Source organism: Carettochelys insculpta, chromosome 17, assembly GCF_033958435.1.
Source record: "Carettochelys insculpta isolate YL-2023 chromosome 17, ASM3395843v1, whole genome shotgun sequence".
NCBI lineage: Eukaryota > Metazoa > Chordata > Testudines > Carettochelyidae > Carettochelys > Carettochelys insculpta.
The window spans coordinates 11,770,258-11,793,558 of NC_134153.1; the positions used below are offsets into that span (position 1 = coordinate 11,770,258).

A 23,301-nucleotide genomic window follows, 5' to 3' on the forward strand; every position below is an offset into this window, starting at 1 on the left:
ACCAGACGAATGCCAGAGGCCAGAGATGCTTTTCATGATGCCTAGGACCTGACCACACTGGATTTCCACTCCAGTCTCTTCAGAGACAGCATCTGTACTTTCTTTCTCTTCAGCTCAGCAACAGACAGAGTATCTGTTACAAAAGAAAGTCCTGTGCTGACCTCTAAGGGTCCAGGCAGAGAACACAAAGGGGAGAGACCCAGCCAAAAGTTTGAACACCTTTCCAAACCATTGCCCAGCTCTGTTTATAGTTGTGTCGCTCAGCCATACAAACAACTCTGGTGACAGTCCCTGTAGGAGAGAGCCACCAAAGATCACCTGATGTTTGAGCTTGGGTCAAGTCTCTTCCAAACCAGTCTGGGAATGTCCCTGTCATTCTACTGGTCCTATGGCAGTGGCTGTGGCTGAAATCTTTTCTGGCAGATCGCATCCAGAACAGCAAACTTTGGTCCCAGTGTGTCCAAGAAATCCTCAGGCAGTTCATGGTCAGAAATCAGCAGGGATATGAAGGAGCAACTTCTCTCTAGCATTCCCTCCTCAGCATATATGTAAGGCCGGTAAGTGGTCATGTTCTCCTCCTGGTTCCTGAGGTGACCTAGCCTCTGAGGAAGGGAAAGGTCAGATATGAACACACAGTCTGCTTGGAGACACCATCTATAACATCCAGTTGGAAGCCAGTGGGATTCTTCGTAAGTAAGAAGTTAGCAAGAAGTCCCAGATTGATACTGATAGGAAATACTTGTCATTCCCACTGAACCACACCACACAGTACACAGACAGAGACATCAGCTACACCAAAGTGTGCTGCAATGGGGAGCTACACTGCTATAGAATAGCACAGGGTAGTTGTTGGTAAAAGGCTTGAAAAACTACAAGTTCCCCAGCACAGAACAGAAAACAGCAAGAAACTTGGCTTTACCCATGAATGTGCAATGGGAAACACTACAGAGGCCAGGGCCCATCCAGAAAGGAAAAGGTGAGCATGTGACAGATACAGAAGTGTCCCAGACACTTGTAGGTGACCAGAATGGCACTCCAAGATGTCCTAGAGACACGATGTCTTCAGCAAAGGCTGAGTGATCATTGTAAGTGGCCTCTCCTCATGCTCCCCCACTTCTGTACCTCACTCTCATTGAGGTGTTCAGATTCCCTTTTCCCATTCTACAGAATTCAAGACTGATACAGGGCACAAACAACTGGCGACCTGGTTTCCTCTGACATTCCAATTCATGTGCTGCCTGAGCCCCTTCACGCAGAAGATGAAGCCACAATATTCAGTCAACAATGACAGTCTGGCAGCATCTCCTCTGAGCAGCAGCAGCCAAACTGGAAAGTAACCAAGGCAACCCATGCTCCATCTGGGAGCCACTGATGATACCAAGGCATTCCAAAGCACCCATTCCCTACCTGAGTCAACATTTCACCCAGGGTTTCTACAAACACATTGAGGGGTCTTCTTTGGAATGTCTCCATGAATCTAGAAAACTGGACCCTCTGAAAGAGAGACATAACATTGAACGTCAGCCACCCTAAGCCCCTTCCATCAAGATTTTACAGGTATCATTCTGATCTGAACAAACTCCCTGTGCTCTCTCAGTTATAGTCATTTCTCCTCTGTGTGTCTTGACTGTTTTGACTCCAAGCTCATGTGGACAGGGGCCATCTGCTTTCTGAGTTTGTAACAGCACCTAGCAAAATGGGGCCCAGTGTCGCTTGAACCCAAGAAACCACCATCATAAACATGGTGAATCATAATAATTCACTGCATTTCTTTTAGTTAAAGATGGCAAAGGGAGGACAAAATTTACTCTCACGAAAACTCCTTAGTCACAGCAACCTAGTGTTTGCAGTGAGGTTTACAGACTCAGGGTGATGCTATGAAAATAAAGTTGTTGTGCTTTGAATTTTTCTAACATGCCCCCCCCCCGAGATAGTGGGGGGAGCCCCTTGGAGAGCAAAACACGCTGAAAGGCATTCTACTTACGTGGAAACTCTGGTTGTCACTTACTGATTTGGGCAGGCCCATTGCATTGGTACCCTTTAAAAAATAAAAACAGGAAACTGTTGCATGATTCCAGGAAAGTTGTAACCCACTACAGTTAACCTGTCCTCCCTTCCCCACTGCACCTGAAACATATACACACACATGCACAGCCGTCTATGCCAGTGTGTAGAGTTTACTTACATATAGGTCTTGTATATAGTGTCCTTGACTGGATGTAAGAAAGTGAACTATTGCCATTCCATTTACATCCTGCAATGATAAATGCAACAATCTCACATCACTAAAATACCTGGTTGAATAGTTAAGAATTGGGACAGGGGGCAAGGTGCAGCATTTTACTCTGGGTGGAGGCTAATCATGAGAAATGTCAAACTTGGACTATGATAAATGAAAAAGTGTAGTGCTTAGAATGGCAGGGCAATCTCATTTCAGTTACAGGGTTTTTACTTTCAAATAGGGCTGTATTAAGTTATTCTGTTCACTGTGGTTCATGTCGTAGGCTGCATATCAGGCACATCTGTAACACTGGCAGACCAGGTATTAGCTCATGCCAAAGGCCCAGGTCAATTGACTCATGAATTAGTATTGCTAAGAGTAATTATTGAATGTGTAAGAGTGTAGATGGTGTTTAAGCATCAGAAAAACAGGATGTTATACACATTTTTACTTATTTGTTTTCTGTTACAATGTAACTGCAAAATTTACATTGTAAATAGCCCTGGAACTAAATAACCCATCAAAGAAGACTTGTGAAAGGCTAATGATGGTCTTTTAACAGAAAAGTGCTAATTTCAAAGCAAGTGATCATAGCATGTGATGACCAGAGATCAATGATTCAAAATTCATTCCTCATGTGTCTACATGTGCCCCAAACTTCGAAATGGCCATGCAAATGGCCATTTCGAAGTTTACTAATGAAGCGCTGAAATGCATATTCAGCGCTTCATTAGCATGCGGGCGGCAGCAGCGCTTCGAAATTGACGCGCCTTGCCACTGCGCCGCGCGTCCAGACGGGGCTCCTTTTCGAAAGGGCCCCGCCTATTTCGAAGTCCCCTTATTCCCATGAGCTCATTTGCATGGCCATTTCGAAGTTTGGGGCACGTGTAGACGTAGCTGTCAAAGAAAAAGCCCACATGGGTAGACACACTAACAATTTGTTTTCTGTCAGAAGATGTAACAGATGGATTCAAGTGAATATCCTTGATCTCAGGACTGTTTGGACTTAGAGAAGCATAGCAGGTGCAAAGCAGAGATCCCCAGAGACAATCTGGGTACCCTAGAGAATACTGTAGGAAAATTAGCAATGTAGTTTAGTATAGAATTGGCTACCAGCGCTGTCTTTGATGTAGGATCTAGAGTACCAAGTGATCTGGGGTAAGTGACTGATTTCTTGGGACTGGGAGCAACCTGATGTGGTGTGATTTTTGGATTGTGATCTTTTATCGCAAGCTCCAGTCTGTCTGGATGGTAAAATAGGCTGGAGAATCTAAGGGGTTCCATGTGATTCCATGACAGGCACAATGATCAAGGAGCTCATCTTTGTTACTGGTGAAATTCAAATAAGCAACAAAATCACCAGCTTGGGGTGTCTGCCTGGTTTTCCAACTTTCTGCCATGGTTGTCACAGTTGTGAGCCATTCCAGACAGCATGACTATATCTACTTATGGTGTTAAACAGGGACTGCTCCATTTATGGAACTATATAAACACACAGATGGTTACTTCAGATATTTGTTTTTCTTTAACTTCTGCATAGGTAGACTGTTGGGTAGCATAATCCAAAACATCTGGTATAACCTGAAAACGTGCATTCATGAAATGTACAGAACAAAAGACTATTATCATTATTGGCAACTAACCAGTATTTTGCAGCCCCTGCCCTTTTTCATGTTGGCTGTTATTTCCCAGTCCTCACTGAACAGACTGGTATCGCATGGCAAGTAGGGACACAGAAACCACTCGGATCTTTCCTGAGCAAAGCACCGTACCTGCCTTGTTACCGCAGGACAGGACAGGATGAGGTGTCCAGGAAGAAGACTATCCAGAAATCCATTGGAATGTCAGAGGGTGCATCAGAGTTAGTCCCCATAACCTGAATAACCCAATATTGTACCACACAGCAGATCGTTCTTCTGCCATACTCCACTGAGAGAGGGAGGAGTGTTCTGCTCAACGCCAAATAACAGGAAACATGAGTGATAAGACCAGGCGGCTGATAATCTTGGCAGACAGGTATCAAACTGGCAAGAGACTTAAAATAGGAAGATGGATACATGCTCTATTTGCCCACCTGAGACAAAACATTTTCACTCTCTTCATTGTACTTGATAAAAGTCTGGTTGCCTTCTTCAGAAGGGAGATAAGCTTGGCTTTTCTTGGTTTTGAGCCCACAAGAACACCATAGCACAAGACAGCCTGTCACTGAAACACAAAAAGAATGACCAGAACTGCCACTGACATCTCACAGCTTTTCAGATCAGCCCCTTGGACGTCTCTGTGAATGCAAGATCAGAATTCAGATCATGCACTCATCCGAGTTTCAGAATAAAATGGTGACATGGGGGACAACAGACAGGATTAGACCAGGGGTCCAGCTAGCTCAGCTTCCTGTCACTGAGAATGGCCGTCTCTGGATGTTTCAAAAGAAGAGGCACAAAAACCTGCACTAGGTGATTGTGGAGTAAACTGCTTCTGTGGGAAATTTCAGACATGACCTACTATGAAGAACTCAAAGAAGACCCCCCACACCAGTGTTTATACAGGAATTTAAGAATATCATCAAATCCTTCCCCCCCACAAAACAATTCCAAGAGGAACGCTATAAACTCATCCCCCAAGAACCCACCACCCACCGGATGTTGCCAGACAAGAGAGTTCAGGATTAGAGAGGTTCAACCTATACTACTTCAACAGCCCCATAGTCCATTAAACTCTCTGTGGAACACTCAACAGCAGTGTGAATTTCCAGGATACCAGAGTCTATTTCAGCAAGAGAACCCTATAGACCAGTGCTCAGGAACCTTTATCACCTCATGGCACACTTCAGCACTCTTTATTATTGCACGGCCCACTCAATATACATAACCCAGTCCCTTCCCCCATAGCAAAGCACCATTCTGCTCTAATGCAATGCCCTCCTCTGCCTCCAAAACCAGACACTCCCAGCCCCTCATTCTAACCTAGTGCCCCATCCCAGAGCCAGGAACCCCCAGCCCCCTGCTCTAACTCTATACCTGTGACTCAACAGAGTAGCCACCACCTGCTGCTGTCATGTGTTTCTCCCACTAGTGGCAGTCATGACTATCAGCACCCTTATACTAGACTCCCACCTAGCCTACTCCTGGCTTTCAGACCCCTGCTCTAACCACTAGGATAGACTCCCACACCCCTCCCGGGGGGAATAGAACCTGGCGGTTCTTGCTCTTACCCCTCCCCCAGAACCAGGCACCCCCAGTCTCCTCCTATGCCTTATATCCATGCCTGTGACTAACCAGAGCTGCCACCGTTGCCACCCCATGCTTCTCCCACTAAGCGGTGGGGCATGTGCACAGAGTGGAGGATGGCACTCCTGGTGCACAGCTCCAAGGCACACTAAGCACCACTTTGCAGCACACCAGTGTGCCATGGCACACCAGTTGAGGAACTGTGCTATAGGCCACTACATACGAGAAACCCACAGAGCACTACACCTCTCACCACAAAGCTAGAAACCTATTCAGACACACTAAGAAAGCTGTTATCTACTGCCAGGCATTTGAGTACCACAGAATATGCTCCCAGGAGAAAGTCCAGGATATACACTTTAAAGCCAAACAAAAACACTCCACTAGAGCAGATAATACCGGAGAACCAGCCGCTTAAATATCCTAAGAGAACAAAATAGCAGCCATTCAGTTCTCCCTTTACTGCATTCAGACATATTAAGAGACTCAAATGGCCCTTTTACTGACACTTGTTCCTGTTAACTTGTTCCTGTTCTTGCCATGTATTAATAGGTTGCAGCACTCATGAGATCGTATAGCCAGCTGATGGGTGAGTGTGGGGTTTATTTTAGCAGGTATCTCACCTAGCAATAACAAGAGAGCTGCTAAAATCTCAGCAATGGCGCCACCTCCAAGACTCAGAGACATGGAATTTGATTCTTCACATATGTGTCCATCTGTGCAATGGCAGAGCCTCACAGACAGATTCTGCCTCACTGAGGACCCCTGCCTGTCCAGAATTAGGAAAGGCACCAGATACTTGCCACGATGGAGGCTTCTCACCATTAAAAGTTCAACTGAGTCACCTAAAAGAAAAAAAAGGCAAAAACTCCTGAGCCTCATGAAAAAAGCAGTAAACAGCCTGAAAGCACAGTGTTGATGGAGCCCTTCTGAGGTCTACAAACTGAGTGGGAAAGTTGATTGGAAGCACAAAGGGACAGAATGTCAGTGTCACACAATCAGGCGTTTAAGCAGCATGTGCTTCTACCCAGACCCTATGCACAAAGTGGCTAACTGCTTGTACCCATGTTGTAATGCCTGTCGATATCTGATCTCAGAGGGTAGCTGTGTTAGCCTGGAGCTTCACAAATAGCAAGCAGTCATGTAGCACCTTAGGGACTAAAAACTGATCTGGTCATGAGCTTTTGTGGGTAAGACCCACATCTTCAGTCTACATGTCTTCTGTCTACACATCTATATATACACTAGAGGACCTGGCATTTATTCGACAAAACCAGGGGTATGCTCACACTAAAAATAAGTTCTGTTGACCGTTTGGCACTTCTGTCAACAGCGTTCTGCCTCTCCCCATGAAGTAGGATGCCTTTCTTGACAGAATCTGTCAACAAATGAGCTGTGTGGATGCACAGGGGGCTCTCTGTCAACATACAGGGCTTCTGAGTCATTGGGCAGCCCTGTCTGCTGTGCTTCTAGCTAGCCATTCTGTCGAGAGAGTGGCCAGGCAGTCCACTTTTGTGTGTGGCCAGAATCTGTTGACAGATCACTGTAGCGTAGACATAGCCTTACAGCAGGTCGATGCTAGACCTGCAAGTTGGTTTGAGATATGCAATTCTAGCTATGGCAACTGCATAGCTAAAATTGAAGTATTGGAAACTGATTTCTCTGTCTTCACTAAGAAAGGTTGATGGGAGTGTTTCTCCCATCAACCTCCTTTACTCTTCATCATAGTGAGAAGAACAGGGGTTCACTGCTGACCCCAGACAGATCAATTTTGTGTGTCTTTACCAGACACGTGAAATCGAACTCTGGAAGATCAGTCCTGAGCAGGTTGATCTTCCAGGTAATGTAGACGTGGCCTAAGGTGCTACATGGCAGCTTGTTATTTGAATGTCTGAGAAATGCATCCAATATCGCTTTCTGATATGGATAATCCCTTCAGCTCTACTCTATTTCTGTCAATGATCACAACAGAAAACTGTTTCTTTCCCTAAGTCAGATTACTCCTACTGAGCCTTTAACAGTGGACAATTGTATTAAAAGACCTATAAACAGATTCTGACCTCAGTTTAGTCCAGTGTGACTCTGGAGAGCCTCCACTGATGTGAGAGTGGATTTATTTTGATCTGTTCCCAGCGAGGCACACAGAACTTAAAATGTCAAAGTGATAATTAAGTAACAGATGGTGAACATGACTGTGCCTGTGTGAAATAGTAAAGGGATGACAAAGTGGGCAGGGGTTTCACAAGGTGTGTGGGAGGCAGAACTTACCAAAACTCTTGCCTAACCTCCAGTTTTGTTTTATACTTTCTGAGTCATCAGCGAGTTTAAATGTAAAAGGACCAGCATATGGGTGGGAATCATTATCCTCCACCTTTATGATGAGAGGAGTCCATCTCTCTTTCTCACAAAGTTCCAAGGAAGGTGTGACTAACGTTGGCATGTTGTCATTGATGTCAGACAGGTAAAGCAGAATGGTGCCTGTGCCTGTCTGTGGTGGAACACCTAGGTACAAAAAACAGAGCTGGACCAAGATATTGGCAAGAGGCAGCAGTCCAACATGACTTTCCTGTGCAATTCATTCCTTATGAGTCCCTGAATAATTCAATACATTAGTAAGATGTAAGGACATTAGGGTTCTCCATACTGAGTCTGCCTTCAGATTCATGGTCAGGTGCTTCATAGTGTTTTTACCTGAGACTATGTAAGCCCTTTCTTGAGCAGTCAATTAGCCAGTAGTAATCAATCAATCGCTAATAATATGCCAGGTAGATTATACTGCTGTCACCTCATATAGACAGTTTAGCTGAGATACCGAGGAGTTAATGGCATTTCCAAATGGTGCACATCAAGATCACAGTCAGGACTAGAACATAATCCTCTCTCTCTCAGTCTCCTACCCAAATTAGCAGACCACCAAACCTAAAGAGGAAGTACAGAAGGAAGGTGGATAGCCCGATACTTATGACACAAGGGTTCAATACTCTGCCCTGCCATAGATCTCCTGTGACCTTGGACAAATCAGTCAGTCTCTGTGCCTCAAGTTCCCATCTGACAATGAGGAATTGTACCACTGACCTACCCTGTACTCCATCATCTGTGCCAGTCCTAATTAGTGTCTAGGTGATGTCAGTGGTGCCAACGGAGACCTGCATTGCCCCATGTCCTCCCCCTGAAAGATTCCAAAACAGCTGCAGTCTGAGGTGCCTGAGCTGACAGAGCCCTTGTCTGCTAAGTAATGCTGGTAGCAAGCTACTCTCACTGAGGGGGCCTTGTCAACACATACCCTGGGTCCTCTAGCACTCTGATATGGTGAACTTTAGGGCACAACACAATTCTGGCCCATCTGGCACTGACGTGGAGCACTGATTAGGAGACAGGGTGGAGCTCATTTTAGGGCAGGAAGGCCAGGAGGGTGTTGGGAAATTTGTTTTCTTTGTTTATTTGCCATGTTGTGATGATAGTTGTGCTTTTAGTCTTCCCCCAGGCACCTGGAGAATTGGATAGGTGTTACTGAAAATCCGACCCTCTAAACACATAAGCAGCATTATGGGTTCAAACCAAGTAGAGAGTCCTGAAAAGAAGGGCTTGCAACTGGAGAAGACCTTATCACTGTGCAATAGACTCTAGTATCCCCCCTCTTCCTCTACAGAGAATATTCTTCCAGTTGCAGGAGCTGTCATCCCTCTCTACAGTAAAACTAAAAAAACTGTCTCATTTGCTACTGTCTGAGCAGAAACTTACCATCATCTATGGCGTGAACAATGATGGGGTAAACACTGTTTTTCACATAGGGGGATTCTCGATCAAGTTCTTTTACAACAGTAAGAATGCCCATGTTCTCATCAATACTCATCCAATCTGCTGGATCATGTACTAGTCTGTATCTTAATGAAACAAGACAAAAAAAATCCCAAGGTCACACAATTATTGAAATGTCCTAAGCACTCAAATTCAAGTTCCATTCCATCTCATGGTATCTTTGTAAGCCCCAGCTATTTTCACTCTGGGACTTCACTTTTTTGTTTGTTGAGTGTTTCTTGTCAAGGAGAAGCAATGAGTGGCTTCACTAGGGACTCACTTTCTTTATAAGCTAAAGCATTACAGAATGGCTAGTGGCAATTCAAACTTCCCCGTACCGGTATTAACATGCCTGGCCCAGAGGCTGGATGAACCACTGTTTAAGGGTGAGAAGATAATTTATTCTCTACTCTAGTTCAACCGTGAGGAAGTCAATGCGAGTTTGGAATAAAAAGGCACTGTATGATTAGAATCTTTATTTTTACTGTTCCAGAAGTGGAACTGAACATTTCCTGTCTAAGTCTGGAGAGCTCGGTATCCCAGGTCTTAAAAATAGCCTCTGGGCCAAGCTACCCTTCCCTTGCTTTTTTTGCAACCAATGCCAGTCTTGGAAGGAGGAGAAAAGGAAGGAATCTGGCTCAGTGTGGGGCTGGCTAGTAAGGAGACAGTAGCAGAGAAGAACCACAGCAAGTAAGCCCCCACCCCACCACATGGGAAAAGGAGGAAACCTACGAGAGACCCCCGTCAAAGGGAATCTGGACTGCTGGGGCCATGCACCAAAGGTAAGGACTAACTAGTGAGTGGTTCAGGGTTTCTGGGCCAGCAGCACTGGGGGCAGGGGCCAGTGCCCCTGCCATTTCTACCCCCCTAACCAGTGGTCCAGCCACTAGGCTACGCAGCTACCAGGGACCCAGTCACAAGAGGGTACTTTGGTAAAGTTAGAACTTTTATTCCTTTATGTTCCTTAACCATTTCTCCAGCTCAAAGTTTACAGTGTCTCCACTCACTGTATCTTATTTGGCATCACATCTGGATCTACAGCAATATATTCCCCAAGCCGCGTCCCAGGCCTCATGCCTTCTTCTTCTTGAAGAACAAGCACTGGAAGTTGAAATTCAGGAGCATCATTTATGTCTAGGACTTTCACACCCACAGTTGCTCTAAAGGGGGCTACAGGAGGGCTCCCTAATTTCCTGTTCTGACATGGAGCAAAAGGCTCTTCGTTTTCAACAGAAATGACAAGTCTCCTCTCTGAGGCATCTTCATAGTTCAGAGGCTGCAAATCCCAAAAGAGAAGGTTCCATTAGGAATTATGGCTTTTCCAGTGGAGAGATCATCTCTCTGTACATGAAACCAGTAACTGATCCCAAAGTACTGCCACTCCAAGTACTAACATAGCAATCACTCTGCTAAGCTATGAAATGCCATAATGTATTGAATGTACAGCTTCCAGAACACTACCTTGATGACACTTAAAATGCCCTCGTTCGTTTCAGGATCAGTCTCAATGGCAAACTGTTTCTTTTCGTTGCCTTCCACTATTTTGTATTTTGCCCTCCAAGCGGCTGTGTTTGGAGAATCTTGATCTTCCACCTGGAACCTTAACACACCTGGCACTACATCGCCTTCTGAAATTTGTAGCTGATACTGGGGGGAGAAATGGATTGTCTCATCAGTGTGTAACCAGGAATAATCACATTCATCTAGTCTATCAATCCAGGTTCCCATCCCACTTCCAAGCCCTGAAGATCCACTTCACAAGGCCCTATTCTCTCACTTTGCTTGAGGTTTTTCCCCTTGGCACTGCAGCTCTAGCATAGACACACAACTAGGGCCTCTCCTACAGCTTTTTCCAGGATCCCCTTCCCCAGGATGGCAGAGGCTCTGTGGATATGGCCTGAGGTTGAGAGCAATCCACGAAAATGTGGGATGGAATGCACTAGAAGCACATGTTCAGCTGAGTATCCATCCCAACCCCCGTAGCTTGCTGCTGCTGTGTTAATAACCCACACCCATATACACCTGAGCTCTCAAAGTGCCAAGTGCTCTCAGTTTACCATGCGGTGTCACTGGCACCTGGCAGGATTGAAATTTCTTTGTCTTGGGGTGGTTCAGTAAAATAGCTGCACTTTCTCCTTACATTTTCCTTGGTAAATACAGGCAGGTGGTTGTTTGTATCTTCAACAGCAATGTTAACTGTTGCAGTGGATGACATTTGTGGGGTCCCATGGTCTCTGGCCTTGATCAGAAGTTTAAAAGAACTGGCAGTCTGAAACACAAGTTAATTACCTTCCAAAACGTAATTTAGGGAAAAGTGTCCAGTCATTCCTGCAACACTGATCTTTTAAACTGTTTATACTTGAGAGTCTTCCCCGTCCCGTGGATTCTTATATGAACATCAATGTACACCTGGCAGGTATATATCACAACTAGTGTTCCCTGTAAACTGAGGGCTTGGGCGGCTGCCCAAGAGAGATTCAGGTGCCACTCAGCTGATTAGCAGAGCACCCAGAGCTACCCACAGCTGGCAGCATACTTTTCTACTGGTGGTGCACATCTGCACATGCCTGGGTGCATATAACAACATTTATTCTGCCCATGGATGGAAAAAAATTAGCAGCACCACTGATCACTACAACTTATTATGTACTTCACCTTATGTTCCAAGCATCCTGAAACCACTATCAGCCCACTGGTAGGATCGATGTTAAATCTGGGTTCTTTGAGGTTGGGTGTCTGTGCAATAAGGAAATAGGACACCTGAGAATTAGATGTGTCTTCTTCATCTTTGTCAAGGGCTGTCACTAGGAAAACTGGCTCGCCTAGGATGAAGAATTGAAGTATTTATTAGGAGATCTCACTGCTGATATGGATGTGCTTGGGCTTCATTACCTACACCCCCCTCTTCTACTCTCCCCACCCTTATTCCCCCCAGCCTTTTGCATGTCCACTAGTCTCCTCTCTGTACCTTCACATACTCTCTCCACATGTGCACTGAGGTTTGCCACTTCTGTTGCTCTTCCCCTGCAGCGCCTGCCTCCTCTCTTGCTGCTCTACTTAGCTCATGTTGTCACACAAATTTATAGAGCTGTATATTTGCTGTAAAGTACAAAGATCAGCATTGTATTTCTTTACTACATATTCATTGTGCTGCCTATCAGCCATACACCGTATTCACTGTTTTTTCCAGGCACACCCAGTGCAGCTTTTGTTTACTGTCTGGCTCTTTAGTGGAAAAGGTTCAGAAATGGCTCCCACATGAGGAAAGACTAAGAATATTAGGGCTGCTTAGCTTTAGAAGGAGATGACAAAGGGAGGCTAACAGAAATCTACAAAATCAGGAATCGCGTGCAAGAAGTGAACAGAGAAGTGGTCTTTATCCTTTCAGACAACACAAAAAACAGGAGTCACCTGATGAAGGTCATAGGCAGCAGATTTAACATACACAAGAGGAAGTTCTTCACATAATGCACTATTAACCAGTGGAACTCATTGCATTGGGATGGGAGTGTAACAGTACAAAAACAATTACGTAAGTTCAAGGAAAACAGGTTCATCTATGGTTATTTGGCAAAATGATCAGGGATGCAAACCCCTCCTCAAAGTGACCTTAAATTTCTGACTGTCCAAAGACAAGAATGAAAGACAAGATGGATCATTCCATGATTATCCTGTCTTCTTCATTCCCCTTAAAGCTTTGGTATGAGCCACTATCAGAGACAGGATACTGGACAAGATGGACTGTGGTCTGATCCAGTGTGGCACCATTTATGTTCCTATCTGTAAGGCTGTAAAAAATCCAATCCTGCAACACACTCAGCACCTCCTGTAAGGAGCTATGCCCTGTAAGCTTCCAATTACTAAAGCATATCTCACAGAGCTGGAAGGGACCTTGAGAGGCCATGGAGTCCAGTCCCTTGCTCTCTTAGCAGAACCAAACACCATCCTTGACAGATCTTTTTTAATCTATTTGCCCTGACCCCTAAATGGCCTCTTCGAGGACTGAGCTCACAATGCTGGTTTTATGAGATCAATGCACAAACCACTGAGCTCTCTCTCCCCCTGTAAGCAGGAGTTAGGTCACAAGACAATTGGTTCACATGCCTGCTGAGAACACTGAACTCTTCTGCTGAAAATACCTACATTACATATGGGGATAAGGGATACTGGAATTCAGTGCAAAGGGATCTAAACCTGTTCCCAATAAAATGAATGTGAGCTTTTCCACTTCCATCAGCAAGAGCGGACTATTACCCTGTTATTTTTATTTTCAGGTTGGACCTGGCCCTGTCTACGTACAATCCCTTTAAGTTCTCTACTATTATGTTCAAGTCTTGACAGACAAAAATGTACAAAACCAAATGACTCTGGAGCTTTTGTTTATATATCTATATCTATATATATATATATATATATATGGTGTTTATGTATAACATGCTGCCATTGTATATTTAAATTTGATGTAGACAATAACTTTGGCATCCTAGCTTTGCTCAGGAAGACACTTCATAGAGGGCTTTCATTGTACATCTTCTCTGGTCTAGGAAAATGCTTCCTTTTAAGCCTCAAGCTTTGCAACTCCATTAAGATGCAGGATAAAAATTTCTCTCCAAACTGCATTTCCTCTTCCTTTAGTCAAGACTTAGATCCACTGTCAGGCCTAGGGCTGAGGAATGAGGCACATATTGAGGGCACTGCACCCAGGGGGTGCTGAAGTGGACTTGGGGTTCCCCTCATGGACTCCTTTCCAACTTCTTTCTTCAGCTGGGCCCACAGGCTTCTTCCCAACCCTGCCCCACTTGCTGCTCAGTCAGCTAGCTGAAGGCTCCAGCTCCATCCAGCCCCCTCTCCCAGGGAACCTGGACCTGTGCAGCATGAGTCCCCCCCTGCATGTGCTGCTTGGTCTCCAGCAGAGGCGAGATCCCATGGGGCTGAGCAAGGCCTGGAGCATTGTATGTGAGTGAGCAGGGCAAGGGGAGCCAGGCCAGGCAGGAGGGCCACTAAAGGCTCGGAACAGAGTAGGGAGTGGGGGGGAATATCTGCAGGCTGTGACAAAGGGAGGAGCCATGCTCAAGGCACAGGGCTTCTGGGAGGGGGTGAGGGGGACCAGAGGAACCAGACTGGGGGTGGCTGGCAGGGAAGGCAGTCTGGGAAGGGAAAAGAGCAGGGAGCTAGCCATGAAGGAATGTGCCAGGGCCTCCTCCAAGCTGCACCTGCAGACCTGGGCAGAGGAGTGGGGATGGGGAGAAGTACACATACAACCTCTCTGAGGAGGAGGGAGAGTTAAAAGGAAAATAAAAGAAAGGCGGTGTTTGCTCTTGCCCATGATTAACAGTATCTGTATCGAGAGGAAAGTGACACGACAATAACAGGGGATGAGGGGGGCACAAGAACAGAAAAGTAGCAATCAGGGTTGTAGAAAGGAAGAGAAGGAGCAACCTCTTGCTAAGGCTGGAGTAGCTGAAAACTTTTATTGAGGGAAAAGAGACTTTTCCCCTCGTGGACTCAAGAATCCTCAGAGCTGTGTCTCCATCTGGCAGCATTTTGAACAAGGGAGAGTCCTAAACAGCATAGACTTGAGAGGGATTTCAAAGGTCCCTTCAAGAATGCAGCACATTCGTCCTCACCCCGGGAAACACCTTTCATAGAATCATAGAACCAGAGAGCTGGAAGGGCTCTCAGCAGGTTACCAAGTCCAGCCCCCCTGGTTCAAGCAAGATCAACCCCAACTAAGTCATCCCAGCCAAGACTTTGTCAAGCCAGGACTTACAAGCCTCTAGGGATGGAGACTCCACCACCTCTCTAGGCAATGCATTCCAGTGCTTCACCACCCTCCTGGTGAAGTAGTTTTTCCTAATATCCAACCTAGTACTCTCCTTCTGTAACTTCAGGTCATTGCTCCTTGTTCAGCCATCCGTCACTACCGAGAACAGTTTCTCTCCATCCTCTGTAGAGCTCCCCTTCAGGAAGTTGAAGGCTGCTATTAAATCACCCCTCAGTCTTCCCTTTTGTAAACTAAATAAGCCCAAATCCCTTAGCGTCTCCTTATAGGTCATGTGCTCCAGCCCCTTAATCATTTTCATTGCCCTCTGCTGAACTTCCTCCAGCACATCCACATCGTCTTTATACTGGGGAGCCCAAAACTGGACACAGTATTCCAGATGTGGCCTCACCAGTGCCAAATAGAGGGGAACAACAACTTCTCTAGATCTGCTTGACGTGCTCCTCCTAATGCACTCAATCTGCTGTTAGACTTCTTGGCTACAAGGGCACACTGTTGACTCATATCCATCCTTTCATCCACCATAATCCCTCGGTTCCTTTCTGCTGTACTTTTGCTTAGCCAGTCACTACCCAGCCTATAACAATGCATGGGATTCTTCCATCCCATGTGCAAGACTCTACACTTCTCCTTATTGAACCGCATCAGACTTCTTTTGGCCCAATCCTCCAATTTATCCAGGTCGCTCTGGATCCTGTCTCTACCCTTCAACATATCTACCTCTGCCCCTAGCTAAGTGTCATATGCAAATTTGCTGAGGGTGCAATCCAGTCCCTCATCCAGGTAATTAATAAAGTTGTTGAACAACACCAGCCCCAGAGCTGAGCCTCGGGAACTCCACTCAAAACCGAATGCCATCCAGATATTGAACCACTGACCACTACCCATGGGGCCCAACCGTCAAGCCAGCTTCCTATCTATCTTATAGTCCATATATCCAATCCATACTTCCTTAATTTATGGGCAAGAATGTTGTGGGAGACTGCATGAAAAGCTTTGTTGAAGTCAAGGTATATCACATCCACTGACTTCCCCATGTCCACAGAGCCTGTTACCTCATCATAGAAGTTAATCAAATTGGTCAGGCATGACTTGCCCTTGGCGAATCCATGTTGACTACTTTTGATCACTTTCCCTTCTTCCAAGGGCTCCAAAATGGATTCCTTGAGGATCCTCTCCATTATTTTTCCAGGGACTGAGGTAAGGCTGACCAGTCTACAGTTCCCTGGATTGTTCTCTCCTTTTTTAAACATGGGCACTACATTTGCCTTTTTCCAATCATCTGGGATCTCTCCCAGTCTCCACAAGTCTTCAGAGACAACGGCCAAAGGCTCAGCAATGACATCTGCCAATTCCCACAGTACCCTGGGGTGCATCAAACCCAGACCCATGCATTTGTGTACATCTAGTTTTTTTAGGTAGCTCTTAACTCATTCCTTCCCCACCGATGGCTGCCGTACACCTGCCCATACTGCATTGTCTAGCACTGTAGTGTGGGAATTGTCCTTGTCTGTGAAGACTGAGGCAAAAAAAGCATTGAGTACTTCAGCTTTTCTTACATCATCTGTCACTAGGTTACCTCCCTCATCCAGTAAAGGTCCCAAACCTTCCCTGATAACCCTCTTATCGTTAACATGCAATTGTGCTTTCGCTTTCCTGATTATTCCCCAGGATTCTCCAGCCATATATTCATATTCCTCCTTAGTCAACTGTCCACATTTCCACTTCTTACACACATCCCTTTTTGAGTTTAAGCTGAACAAGGATTTCTCTGTTCAGCCAAGCTTGTTACCTACTATATTTGCATTTCTTGCTATGCAGTGGTATGGTTTGTTCCTGTGCCTGCAGTAAGACTTCTTTAAAATACTACCAGTTCTCCTGAACATGTTTCCCCTTCATCTTTGTTTCCCAAAGGATCCTGCCCATAAGTTCTCTCAGGGAGTCAATGTCTGCTCTTTTGAAATCAAGGGTCTGTATTTTACTGCTCACCTTTCTTCCTTTCATCAGGATTCTGAAATCTACCATCTCATGGTCACTACAGCCCAGGTTACCACCCACTTCTATTTCTCCTCCTAGTTCTTCCCTGTTTGTGAGCAGCAGCTCAACTTGTGCACAGGCCCTGGTCAGTTCCTTCAGCACTTGTACCTCCCTTCTCCAGCTCCATCCAGCTCAGTCTCCAAGGGAGCCCTGAGCTGCACAGAGTAACTTTAACAGCTGTCTTCAATAGCCCCAGACAAGAGCCAGTGTTCATGGCTGGCTTATGACTCCAGCCCCATTGTCGAAGCATAGCTGTAACTGTGTGTTGAGCTGTACCCAGTACAATTCCATGGAGCTGTCTACAGTAACAGGTATGTAAATCAGGGCAGGGGAAAAAAAAGACTGGTGCCTGAATAAAAAGCCTTTCTTATTACACTGCACATCCTAAGCACCTTTTTACTTCTCAGGTAAAAATGCTCAGGAAAAAGGTCCATTTTTGGGAGAATGAAAAACTATTTGTCCCAGAGCTGCAGCAGGCAAGGGCCTGGATGCCAGCTGGACTCAGACGTTGGTATTGTCTATTTCTTTGTCATTCAAATGGATGTGGGGTCATGGCTGGAACATCAGCCATTGAGTAAAATGCTTCCCAGTGGCCTTTTGCCAGGCACACAGAAATACCTCACTGCCACGTCCCTTTCCTAGAAAGGTATGGGAGGGAAAGTGACAGGGTGTTCTCCCACCTCCATGATGCCAGTGGCCTGTGCTCCCCATGACCATACTGGAGCCTCCACACTGATTTACTGACCAATACAATTTGACCAGTACAATTTGCAGAATTTTAAAATATTGTGCACAGAATTTTTAATATTTTGGTGCTGAATGCCCTCCAGAATATAGGATTCTGGCCAGTGTTCCCTGTAAGCTGAGTGCTTCTGCAGGTGCCCAGGAGAGATTCAGATTTCACCCGGCTGATCAGCAGAGTGTCCACAGGTTGGGTTTTTGTTTCTACTGGTGGTGCACATACCTCAGTGCACATTAAAATTTATTCTTCACATAGATGGAAAAGAGTAGAGGGAACACTGGTGCTGGGCAGTTCTGGGGGATCTGTGGGTGAGAGGTTGCTGGGCATAGAGGTCTGTGGTGGCGATCTCTAGGTAAGGGTCTCCTGCACATGGGGATTGCTGGGCACAAGCAGATGGAAAGTACTTGGCAGATAGGCAGTGTAATAGTCACATAGGTAATGCAAGGCTGGAGCTGGGTCACAGGTGGGATGCAAGTGCAGGGATTAGAGGTGAAGATGGCACAGTCCAAAGGCTGAGGTGAAGGTGGTACAATGCAGGTGTTAGGGGCACAGGGGAAACAATGTAAGAGTAAGGATACAGGAGTGAAGAAGGGGTGGGAGTTCATAGCAAAGGGGACACAGGACAGGAGGTATAGGGTTGGGGGGCACGTGGGGACCATGAGAAATTGAGGCACTATTCCTGGGACAGGCCAGGGGTGCCAACATATAAGTTCACCCAGGCTGACATTCCCCCTAAGGCTGGCCCTGCTTAAATCAAGTTGCAATACTGCAATCAGAGGTGACAGTAGCAAAGAATGACTATACTTCCTAAAACAACAGCAGATATTATGGACAATGGAGCTACTGATAATAGTGTGTAAGCACCTGTTATTAAGTACTTACAGAACTGGGGCCTGTCTGTACCTTACCTGTGATTCCAACAGGACTGAAAAATGGTTCCTTCACTCCCTAAACGTATGTATACTTGAATAAAACTAGAGGGGAGAAAAAAAACCCCACAAGCCCGTACAAATCGCTTCTTTAGCTAGCACTTACCTGTGTCATGGTTTTCTTTTATAGTAATATTAAATTCCTCCTTGCGAAACTTGGGTACATTATCATTGATGTCTTTAATCTTAACAATGAAAATTAAAGATCTGTCCACTATTTCCCCAGTCACTCTATGTGCAACATCAAAACGTATCTGGGAAATGGATATCAATGCAGAAACAAAGTGAGCCATCAGCACTGCACAGGAAATCTCTTGATGCCGAAGCTATTTCCATGATAAACATACTTGGCAACATTTTTTTTGGTTTGCATCATTAATAATGAGTTGCTTCACTTGGCAGTCTTAGTATAACTCTGAATAATTATCGTCTGGATTTAAAAATAACCTTGGTAAATGTTCTAGACTCTTTTGTAAAAATAAATACGTAGATAAAGTGGAAATGTAGCTTTGCAAAACAACCCAGCAGTTTAGAACAACCAATGACAATTGTGTACAATATGGGTCTGATTTTCATTCCTGGGCTTCAGCTCTATGGATTGCATTTCGGGGAATGCAACTGTTTCATTCACACATAACTATGTGCATGCAAACAACACTGACTAGTAACTGTTAGCTCTTTGTGTAAATGTCAGCTTGAACATGCAAAAGCAGGGATAAAAGGTAACATTTTTAAAAGCACCTAAATTTCATTGAATTTGAATGAAACTGACTTAGGAACTACTTTTACAACGGACTATCTCCTAAAGCTTGTGAAAATGTTGCCATAACTTTAGTTTAATGACATTCTGCATTGTTCCTTACTAAACAATTAAATGTGTGTGACAGACACTAACAAAAAGAGGAGCTACTGTACAAATATCACTAGTCCAAAAATATTTAGTTACATGCCCTTCCATCAAATGTCTGAACAAGTAAGATTTACACACATAAAGGCTAGCATAAAGTGAACTTTCAAATCCCATTTATAGACTTTCAGGTTTTAAATTCATGTACTGATGTTTTCTTTTCTGGAAGTATATGCACTTTCATCCAGTCAGGGACCACAAACTATATACTGAGTTCACTTGATCAATGCAAAAGGACAGAATTCTGCAAGGAATTCTGGGTATTCAATATTTGCAATTAAAAGAGCATTTTAAAAAACATAGAATAAATAAATCTATGGAGAAAGCTGAAATTAGTTCTTTATTTGCTCAGCATAAATAATAATTATTTATAATGCTCCATTTAAAGGCCAGACTGTTTGGGTTACTGTGATATAAAGCTACAGTAATTTTGCTTTCCAATTCTCTGGACAATAACTTGAGCTCTGATTTTATATGTCACCTACATTAGCTTTCACATTTTATTAATCATGTGAAGTGCCCAGTGAAACCAGTAGACTTGCTAGGGGATCTGATACTACAGCTTCTCTCTCAACACACCTTTGCTATGGTAGCTCACAAACTCCTGGACAAGAGTGCTACTGGCCCTTCACCAAGCACTATCAGCACCATCAGGGAAATTAAAAATTACATTCCTGTGGGCTGTGTCTACACTTGGCCAAATTTCAAAAGGGCCATTCTAATGGCCAAATCGGAGAATACTAATGAGGCACTGAAATGAATATTCAGCACCTCATTAGCATGCTACCGGATGCAGCACTTCAAAAGTTCCATGTTTCAATTGCAGCTGATAGGAATAAGGGGATTTCAACGTTTGTGGGGTCCTTTCAAAAAGAGCCCCATGTAGACGAGCTGCGCACAATCGAAATGCAGCACTTTTGAAGTGCCGCAGCCAGCTGCATGCTAATGGGGCACTGAATATTCATTTCAGCACCTCATTAGTATTCTCTGATTTGGCCATTAGCATGGCCCTTTCAAAATTTTGGCCAAGTGTAGACACATCCATGGAGTGAAAGCATCAATGGAAGAATTTACCACACCTTGTAAAATTCAGGAGCCCATTGTTGTGTAACCACCATCAGAAGGACTCAAACCTGGGAACCTCTGGAGCTTAGTACATGAGCCTAGCATGAACAAAAAGTCATCTGCTCAGCTAAACTGTAGAGGAGACTCAGTCTTTCCCTGTATAAGTGGTGTAGGTGTCACTACATGAGGCAGAGAAACACCCCCAGTAGACATGTGGGTTATAGTTGCGCTGGCCTTCTGGCCCACTTGATGCAGATTGTGACCCAGCCTCTGCAGACTTCTTTCTGACCTATTCAGAGTTACTCTTTGGACTGTTTTCCTCACCACGTTGTGCTTGTAGGGCAGCGTTCCAGACAATAACTCATGAGGTGGACAAGGGCCCGTCTCTACATCTGGAGGGTAGTTCATGATGCTTAGCTTCCTTGCCTATAGATATCATCCTTTGATTATGGAACCTAAACATTGAGCTCTGACATTTGCAAATGATAGGAGATGGAATTTTCTGATGACTAATATCATTACTTCCTTACACATGAGCCAAAATTTGCTTCCACAATCAGTAACCATGCCGTAGTACTATACTACAGAATAATTGTTCAAACATTAACAGTTTGCTGCTTGAGTTGCAATTTATCATGAGGTGTGCAACATGCATCTTTGACTTTAGACTGTGGTTTGGCCTACCTTCCTTCCTGGTGCTGCTTCATAGCAACATCACTGTAGCTATGCAAGGAGTAAAATTCTGGGCTTGCAGAACATCTGGCATGGCAAAAAGACTACACAATGACATTGATCAGTGTTTAATCTAAGCAATTTTGTAGAAACTGTTGGCCTTTGGTTTTTATTGACTTATAAGATTTAAGCAAGAAAGGAATGAGCAGATACAGACTTCAGTTTACCATTGGATTTTCCTATTACATGAAACATTTAGCACTAGGAGATTAACTTAAAGATGTCATATGCTTAACTGTTCTTCTAAACTCTGTTTACCTTGAAGGAGGGGGTGCTCTCTCTGTCAATGGTACGATGTACGTACACACATCCATTGGCATCATCTTCTATGGAAAACAACCCAACCTCTGGATACTCATCCACACCAGGTCCACTGATCATGTATCTTAAGGACACATTACCTGACTTGTCACTGAACAGCTACAAAACAAATGGTGCATTAGTGAAAAGCTAACTGTATCATAAGGATTACATTTCAGCACCGGGATCCAAAGTGTTTTCAAGAGACATTGTCATAAATTCAGGACAACACAGGTTAAAATTCCTATGGCTCTTGCAGGACCAGAGAGTCCCGGGCCTGGGAGGAGGAGGGGCCAACCAGACCAGGGCAGGAGCCCATGGCAGGGGAGCCACAGCTGGTCTGGTGGCAAGGGGAGCAGGCAGCAGCCAGGGAGCCCAGGCCAGGAGCAGCAAGGAGGAAGAGGGGGCTTCCGGAGGGAGAGTTTCCTCCCAGCAGATCCCCACAGGCCACGTGTCTGCACATTTATTTTGGAGTCTGAAAGAGCTTCTTACAGATTCCAAATCACACGGCCATGCTAATGAGGCGTGGGAAATTTACATCCGTGCCTCATTAGCATCCTCCGGGCTGCTTATTACCATGCCCCCTCCAGAAGAAGGGGCATGTGTAGATGCAGCCTAAGAGAATAAATGCCTTTGGCTGTTTCTAGCTACCAGTTAATTCAAATTGTGATGCCAATTTTTTATAAGAAGCAGGCCCACCCACGGGGAGAGGGGACAACAAAGGGGTCAATTGCACTGAGGCCCAGCATATCAAATGGGCTTGGAAGTCCAGGCCCCTTTGAAATTCCACAGCAGCACTGCTCTGCTACTCTGCGCAGCTGTGGAGGGGTGAGTGGTGGAGCAGAGCACCACAATCTGAGTGGCACTAAGGGCTGACTGCCCTAGGCCCTGTCCCTTCTGCCCCTGACCATGCCCCTTCTGTGGCTTGGTGCTGGGCCTCCCTCCCACCTCGCCCCAGGGCACACAGTGGCTCTTGGCCCTGCTGACAAGAAGCAATTTTTACTAGAAGCATGAGATCTTTCTAGTACTAACGGAGCCTTTATAATTAAGGGTTTGACCCAAATCCAATTGAAATTAATGGGCCATTTGGATTGGACCCTAATGTATCAAGAACAAGGATAAAGTGATTAATTAAAAAGCAACAAGTCTTCAGGCCCAGATAACTGGTACACAAGAGTTTGTAAGAAACTGAAGAACAAAGGGTGTAAGATGTTACCAAAAATCTAGTCACTCATCAAAATCAGCAGCTGTACAAGCAGATACTGAGAATAGCAAAAGCTTTAAGATAAGATTACTCTGGAAGCCTGCGTGAGAATTACAGACCAATGACCCATACTTCAGTGCCAAGTAATCTTGTGAAGCTACAATCAAAAATGGATGGATATTATAAAAAATACCTAGATGAACATGATGCAGTAGGAACAAACCAACACTGCTTCTCTAAAGGAATACAAAACCTTTCACCTACAAATCTTTGACTGTGTCAAAAAAAGAAAGAAATAGTGAATAAAGGAGAGACACTTGGACTTTCAAAAAGTCTGTGAAAAAGTCTCTTCAGAGG

General features: G+C 44.9%; 1 protein-coding gene across 2 annotated transcripts in view; it reads right to left on the reverse strand.

The window, feature by feature from the left end:
- Positions 1-252: 252 nt before the first annotated feature.
- CDH26 (cadherin 26) overlaps positions 253-23,301 on the reverse strand; it is a 38,922-nt gene continuing 15,873 nt past the window's right edge. The window contains exons 4-17 of one of the 2 annotated variants that reach the window (XM_075011515.1): positions 21,699-21,860; positions 18,843-18,990; positions 11,902-12,068; positions 11,387-11,515; positions 10,708-10,893; positions 10,254-10,522; positions 9,190-9,332; positions 7,717-7,950; positions 6,072-6,293; positions 4,296-4,426; positions 2,186-2,254; positions 2,009-2,038; positions 1,408-1,494; positions 253-602 (exon numbers count right to left, since the gene is read on the reverse strand). In XM_075011515.1, the coding sequence (XP_074867616.1) occupies positions 387-602; positions 1,408-1,494; positions 2,009-2,038; positions 2,186-2,254; positions 4,296-4,426; positions 6,072-6,293; positions 7,717-7,950; positions 9,190-9,332; positions 10,254-10,522; positions 10,708-10,893; positions 11,387-11,515; positions 11,902-12,068; positions 18,843-18,990; positions 21,699-21,860 (2,193 nt within the window). In that variant the 3' untranslated portion in view covers positions 253-386. Of the gene's footprint in view, positions 603-1,407; positions 1,495-1,984; positions 2,039-2,185; positions 2,255-4,295; positions 4,427-6,071; positions 6,294-7,716; positions 7,951-9,189; positions 9,333-10,253; positions 10,523-10,707; positions 10,894-11,386; positions 11,516-11,901; positions 12,069-18,842; positions 18,991-21,698; positions 21,861-23,301 lie in introns of both variants that reach the window. The other variant, XM_075011514.1, reaches the window with a different exon arrangement.